We start from the raw sequence: 7,587 nt of genomic DNA on the forward strand, positions 1-7,587 counted from the left end.
TGATTTAGTTTTTAAAATATTGCATGTATGACATTTTTCATGTTGGGCACTTGGAGTACATACATATGTTTATATATTTGTATGATATTATTTACTTTGGATTTAAATTTTCACGATTCTACTTTTGATCATTTTTCAACAAGTTTTATATTAATGGGAATTATGTGTATTTTATAAACCTTTATTATCTTCGTGATCTAATGATGTAGAACTTTGTTTATACTCCAACAAGTATCTCTTTAAACAACTTTTTTTTTCTCCATATAAGAGTATTCAATAAAGTCCTTAGAACTTTGGTCACACTTGTCCAATTTTAAATACTTACATCGTCGTGAATTTTATCGCTTCTCATTACTAAATATTTGTTCAAGATTTTAAGTCGATTACCTAATATATCATTAATTCTGATATTATTATTGGACACTTGAAATTCACACATATATTTTCATATTAATATAATATTATCTATTTTAAATTTAAATTCTCACAATTTTATTTTTATCATCTTAAAAAAAAAACTCATTCTAATGAAAACTATATATATTTTATAAATTTTTATTTATTTTCATGTCATAATCATGTGAGATTTTATTTATAAAGGAACGGTTCTTTATCTCTTTGTTTTTGCCTTGGTTATCACATCGTACCCTTCGACGTAAAATTAATGCATCGGACAAATCGGAACATTTGAAAATGTTCTCATCAAATTAGACTTTTAGAATGTAAATGTGTCTGGTTCTTATGCAACAATTAATCGTAAAGCAAGCTGTACGATACAGCCATTTATCTTCGTACTGAATCTAAATTCTATCGCATCACAGAATGATATTTCAGTCCTTTTCTTCTTATGTGTCTGTTCTCCTCACAAATGTTTTATTATCTTCTATCTATAATCTCATCTGCTTATGCTGAATTCTCCAAGGATATTGCAAACTCGTCATTGGACGTCAAACCCCTCAATTTTAACTATTTTTAAGATGTCTTGTTCAAATGGTCGAGCAACAGTTATCGATCCAAATTTAACTTTTTCTATTTATATATTTTTTTACTGATAAACTATTCCAAATATTATAATTTAAGAAATTAAGAACCATCCTTTTCCTCAATTTTAACTACTTTTTAAGATGCAATGTTCTGATCGAGCAACAGTTTATCAACCCAAATATAACTTTTCCTCCTATTTATATATATATAATTTTGAACAGATAAACCATAATAATCTTCTCTTTTTGTTGTGGAAAATAAAAAATTCACAATGGAGGTGACTTTATCCATACAAAAACTGGAGCACTACGAGTGGCTGAAGTGATGATTGCAGTATGATATAAGAATATAAAAGGAGAGTGAAAAACATGAGAATGGGTGGTAGATGTGGAACAAGTTCCTTATTTTGTTGTGGCACTAGGGGCCTGTGCGTTTTCACCTCCTTTCCCTCTCTCCCCTCCACTTTTCGCCACCAACCACAATCACTCTCTTTCTCTCTCTCCTTCCCTAAACCTCTTAAACTCATGTCTCAACCCGTGACCCTAAACTCTGCAACTGTTGAGGATGCTGAGGATTCTTCCGCAGCGCCTCCCCTCTTCGATTATCATCGTATTGACAAAAAACTGCTCCAAAACATCGTTAACGATGCTCTTGTTTGGAGCACCCTCAACTGCCTCCTCGTTGGTGACAGATCTGTTCAGGTCAAATTCTTCACTCTTTCTTTTCTTTCCTTCGCTTATTTATAGCTTTCCATACTTAATAACATTTTTCTATGTGATAAAATCGTAAACCAATAAAAGTTAGCAGCTGAAAATAATGATAATTATTTAGACAATATGATTAGTTCCCATGTTTCATTTAAGATACTCTGTTCTTATTTTTACTTTTTGTGGAGACAAAAGACTACTCCTTGAAGCTAAACTTATTTCTTACCAATTTCTGTTTTGCAGGAGTAGTCCTTGGAATTATCATTACTGAGTAGTTTAATTAAAATTATAAGAATATCATTTTAATCTTTGCATGTTATGATTTAAAGGACTAAAGTGATCATTTGGCAATTTTAGAAACTAATGTGGTGCTTATAATTTGATGTTGACGATGAATGTTTGGAATGATAGAGATCTGGAACCGTTCCTGGTGTGGGCTTGGTGCATCTCCCACTTTCCTTATTACCCTCGCCATTTCCTGAAAGTTATTGGAAGCAAGCGTGCGAATTAGCTCCTATATTTAATGACCTTGTTGATCGGGTCAGTCTGGATGCAAAATTTCTCCAGGAATCTCTCTCCAGGTAATATTTTCGTCTTTTATATTATCACTTAATTATAGTTTTGGCACGTAATTGTTGTTAAATATTTAGTAGGTTTTATTGACGTGGCACGAATAATGACATGTATTTTAATGGCAGCTACGTGTCATATGCCAACAAGACTAGATTACACTTTTAGTCTCTTAGTATGGCAATTGTGAGAGACAGAACTATAATTTAGTCGCATTAAAATACATGTTTGGCAACAGGCAGCAAAATTTGTCAAATTTTCAACAGAATGCAAAGACCAGTAAAGGAACTAAAATCAATTGCGATACTTGAAAGCAATTTGTGCAATTAAAACTAGAGACTGAAAGTGTATAATTGTGATATTTAGGAGACAAAAAATATAATTAAGTACACAGGTCATTAAAAAACATATACTTTACATCAAAGATTAACATTATGGGACCAAATTTTAACCCTTTGCCCAAACTAATCTACACAAACCCAATTCTCTCAATCTTTTTCTTAATTAGTTGTAATTGTAACTACTTACATAACCTTTAAAATAGCTCTTCACACGAGCAATGTAGGACTTGTTCCTTCCCTAATACTTCAACATACTTTACTATATTGATTGGTTCTTGAATCCATTTTTCAACATCACATTTCAACAATTGCTTGCATTTTGATGCTATGAGCACATACATTTGCTAGGAATCTTTTGTTCTGTCATATGCATTGTGTTATTACCTTTAGCTTCCTAGATTTTTTTTAAAACTCAATATAGTTTACGCCTTTAATTAGACATTATATTTCTCTGTTCATCTCAATGCAGAACTAAGGAAGCGGACGAATTTACCTCAAGACTTTTAGATATCCATTCCAAGATGCTACAAATTAACAAAAAAGAGGTAAGTGTATATTACTATATTTGTAGGACATTTGTACGGTTGAGAGTATTAATAGAGTATCAGTTGAGTGCTTACTCTAGTTGTTATTTTTTCAAATATCATTATACAAGAACTATTTATGTTTGTATTTTAGTTGTGAGGGAGTGAGGGACAGAATGGAAGTAATTTAGAACATAATTGCATGTTTGTTTTTAACAAAACTTTATACAGAAATCCTACGTATTATCTTTATTCCAGCAAAAGATTGAAGGCAAAGATTTAAAGTTTTCTGCATCTACATATTCTTTTTTTATGATAAAGTGAGTCAAAGGAATTTTTACTGATATTGACTTTTCTCTTGCCATGATTTTAATAGGAGATACGCCTGGGAATAATGCGTTCAGATTATATGATTGATGAAAAGACTAAATCACTCTTGCAAATAGAGATGAACACTGTTTCCACTGCATTTGCTGTTAATGGTTGTCTTCTGACTGGACTTCATAGGTGAGTGTTGCTGAAATTTCACATATTGTGGTGTCATCTCTAGTTTATAATCTCTTAATAATGTTTTTAAGGTCTTTGTTCATTGCGCAATCGCAATGTCTAATTTTTCATGCTCAATAATACATTTGAAGTTATTAAGTGGTTATAAATCAAAGATTATTTGGAGATCATAAAACAGTTGCTTAGATATTAATGTATGACTTATCCATGTTGAAATTATTCACATGAACTCTGAGGGTATATTTTCATTTTAGGGAAAATTTATTATGTAGATGTGTATGATGATACTATTTGGTCTTTATCCAGGAGTTTGCTTTCTGATTATGGAAAGCACCTTGGGCTAGATTCCGAAAGGGTTCCTTCCAATAATGCTGCTGATAAGTCTGCCGAGGCCTTGGCTAAAGCTTGGAACGAGTTTAACAACCCCAGGTCAGTTTGGAGAATGAAGTTTCCTTTTCACTTTCTTTTGCAGTTCTGCGACTACTTTTGATTCCATAACATATTTCTGATGTACAGGGCTGTAGTTCTGGCCGTAGTTCAGGTTGTAGAAAGAAACATGTACGAGCAGCATACTATTTCCGCAATTCTAAAAGAAAAATATCCTTTTCTTATTAGTTATATTATGATACCAAAGGAACAAAAATTTACTGTTTTCATCTAGTTTTAATATTCAGTACATATTTGGATTGTTAAGAGATATTATTATTATCCTTAACTTTATAATACGCATCATGTGAAATCCATACGAAAAACGTTGGCAGAAGTTGATCAGCAAGGGGAAATTCTGCCAGATGGAACACTTTCTGTGTATGTAGCCTATGTCTTGAAAAAATGACTTTCTGCTATAGGCTTGTGGCTTAATTACATTTTGTTTCTGACGGTAGAGAAATATGATTTCTTGGCACTTGCAGGGACGGACATGTAATTGCAGTTGTTTACCTCCGGGCTGGCTACACACCAAATGACTATCCTTCAGAATCAGTGAGCTACTTGAATTCAGTTTTTTTTCTGCTCATAAAAGCTTGCTTTCCAACATAGAAACATCTCTTTTGTTTTCTTTTGACTTAAAATCCTTCTTGAATCACTAGTAATTTAGTAAAGGTTAACCCACTGAAACCAGTATGACCTCTGTGGCTAAAAGAATATCTCTCTACCGTTAGTAAATGGTATTGTACTGCCAATTAATATTTGACTCCCCTAACTGGTAACCAAACATCTTTTAATGTTATGAAGATAAGTAACATTGAATAGTTTGGTTCTAAAAAAATGTGTTTCAAAAGCAAAATCAATTGGAGATTGGTTAGTATAACATGGCTTCTTGTTTTCATTACATCATTGTGTATAGACTTTCACTATTAATTTACATTTTGTAAACTTTGCATAATTATTTCTTAAACTAATGAGATCTAATTTACTTATCTTCTTACTTACCTTGTCCTTGCTATTCCATGGAATATCATCTAACAAGAATTGTTTTCAACCATAATATGTTACCTGCTCAAGTTGCATCATTTTTTAAATGAGCCTTCTATCTTGACCATGAGTTCTCATGGTTTGGGTATATCTTTCTCGATGTGTAGGAATGGAGAGCTAGACTACTGATGGAACAATCTTCTGCTATCAAATGCCCCCCAATATCTTATCATTTGGTTGGCACCAAAAAGATTCAACAGGAACTTGCAAATCCTGGTGTTCTTGAGAGGTGTATTCTAATTAATATTCTCATATGTTCCAAGTTTATTTCATCCTTTACGTTTCATTGCTTTTAAAGCTAGTTTGGAAGCAAAAGTATAACGCCCCCCCGCAACCCCTTTGCATTTTTATCTTAGGAAATAAGTTGTTCTATGACTAATTTGTGCATTTTGTCCTCTGATTGATATGATATCTCTTCCTAAATCCTTGATTCAAAAACTGTAAGCAGGTTCATTGAAAACAAAGACCACATTGCCAAATTACGTGCATGCTTTGCAGGATTGTGGAGTTTGGAAGACTCGGATATTGTTAAGAAAGCAATTGAAAATCCAGAGTTATTTGTGCTGAAGCCCCAAAGAGAAGGAGGAGGTCTTATACCACTTAAACTTTGATTCAACATTTAATTGAAAACAAAAAGGGGGAGAGAAACTTACATAATAACCTGTAATTACTTTTCAGGAAACAATATTTATGGTGATGCTTTGCGGGAAACCCTCCTTAAATTACAGGAATCAGGCTCTCGAGAAGATGCAGCTTACATCCTTATGCAGAGGATATTTCCAGCCTCTTCTCCAGCAATTTTGGTGCGTAATGGTAATTGGGATACGGGTCATGTCATTACAGAAGTTGGAATATTTGGTACTTATTTAAGGTACATTACTTGGCTACATATCTATCACATTTCCGTGCTTAAAATTTTCAATACCCTTAACATGCATGGACTGGAATTTGCAGGAATAAGGATAAGGTTATCATTAATAACGAATGTGGCTATATGGTGCGTACAAAAATATCATCATCTTATGAAGGTGGAGTTTTGCCTGGTTTTGGAGTGATAGATTCTGTATACCTAACTTGATAGAGCCAACCCTCCAAGTTCTCACTCCTGATTGTTTGTATCTCCGGAAACAGTGAAAGAAGAGGAGAGGCATTGTTGTTTCTTTTAAATTTTCCTATGGGATGGTGTCTTATTATCGATTGTACTCAACAACCTGTTTGATTCTAACTAATAATAAGGATTGGAGCATGCAAATCTTTCCTTTTGAGATAAAATGGTAGGAAATAATTTCCTTTAACTATTTCAGCTCTCAGACAATGGCTGCCATGGAACGATATTCGGCCTGACCAGATAAGTGCAAAATCGTGGATTGCTTCTTTGTTTTTCAAGAAATTGGGAGAGTTACCCAAATGAACAAACTGTTCTAAGTTCTAACATGCCCTCTTTTGCCTCTTTTTGGCTTTTGGTAATATGGAAAGGACTGTTTTTGGAGATTATGTACTTATTTGGTTACAAGTTGTGTCACTCATATATTTCAGTAAAAAAATGTGATTAAGACTAATTTAGATACAAAGTGTGTTTGAAAAGTTACAAAAATTAGATTGTTTCAATAATCAATGTGTATAATTAATTATTGTAATAATGGATTATAATAATAGGTTTTTATTTAAAATAAATTTGTTGAAAAGTGATTTTAAAATGTTTAATTTTATTTTATTAAGACAAAAACATATTTTTAAATCATATGTTCTTGTAAACCTCGTTTGCCTTTTTGCTCGAGACTAAAGGATTGTGTCCCGATTTTGGATCGAACCATATATATCTTATAGCCATGGTCCATGATAGACTTATCATCATATATATTAGATTTATTTCTTTGATGACTTTTTGAAATTCGATTCATGTGAAAAAATCACTAATTTAAATAAAATTCAAAGATAATCTCGTATGGGATATACAGAAAGGGGAGGAGTCGCTATTAATGTTGGGAGACTATTTCTTACGATTTTCTGTGACCGAAATGGAAAATGAAACATTTCTTTCATTCGAGAAAAAAAAAAGGAAAAAAGAAATGGCATTTAACATCCGCAACAGATTAACAAAATGGTTTGGAGTGAAGTTTTAATGGGCGCCAAATAAAATAGCTTTTCTTTCACGTTGAAGGACCCTTTATCCTTTGTTTGGTGAAGAAAGAAAAAAGTGAGACAAGCTAGAAATAAAAAAGTAAATGTATTTAATCAAAGAGAAATGACTCGAATGACTTAATTAATATCTATATCTATATATATATATAAACGATAATCCATTTTTTTTAGAAAACGATTATCTATTTTTGTATATATAATTTTTAAACTGTTTTATTTTTACATTTTAAATAATAAAAATAATATTAAAAGTTAATTATTTTTATGAATCCAAGATCTTATGATTTAAAAATTAGATCAATACATGTTGATTCAATAAATACTGATAGTTCTTAATTT

The 7,587-nt window shown here is 32.0% G+C and overlaps 1 protein-coding gene across 1 annotated transcript; it reads left to right on the forward strand.

Annotated features, from left to right (window-relative positions):
- The first annotated feature begins 1,233 nt into the window (after window positions 1–1,233).
- Window positions 1,234–6,404, forward strand: LOC109797327 (glutathione synthetase, chloroplastic). Its single transcript, XM_020357336.3, has 12 exons — window positions 1,234–1,685; window positions 2,103–2,272; window positions 3,072–3,147; window positions 3,503–3,633; window positions 3,940–4,062; window positions 4,150–4,230; window positions 4,360–4,440; window positions 4,545–4,614; window positions 5,214–5,335; window positions 5,555–5,694; window positions 5,785–5,977; window positions 6,061–6,404. Exons 1-12 carry the CDS (start codon window positions 1,353–1,355, stop codon window positions 6,182–6,184), a joined length of 1,644 nt encoding a protein of 547 aa, XP_020212925.1. The 5' UTR covers window positions 1,234–1,352; the 3' UTR covers window positions 6,185–6,404.
- Window positions 6,405–7,587: the final 1,183 nt, after the last annotated feature.

This window comes from Cajanus cajan, chromosome 6 (assembly GCF_000230855.2).
Source record: "Cajanus cajan strain Asha chromosome 6, NIPB_CcT2T_4, whole genome shotgun sequence".
Taxonomy (NCBI): Eukaryota; Viridiplantae; Streptophyta; class Magnoliopsida; order Fabales; family Fabaceae; genus Cajanus; species Cajanus cajan.

Coding starts and splice junctions, on each gene's coding strand:
- LOC109797327 (XM_020357336.3), top strand. CDS start 1,353: ATGAGAATGGGTGGTAGATGTGGAACAAGTTCCTTATTTTGTTGTGGC. Junction 1,686..2,102: donor TTGGTGACAGATCTGTTCAG/GTCAAATTCTTC, acceptor TTGGAATGATAG/AGATCTGGAACCGTTCCTGG. Junction 5,978..6,060: donor ATATTTGGTACTTATTTAAG/GTACATTACTTG, acceptor TGGAATTTGCAG/GAATAAGGATAAGGTTATCA.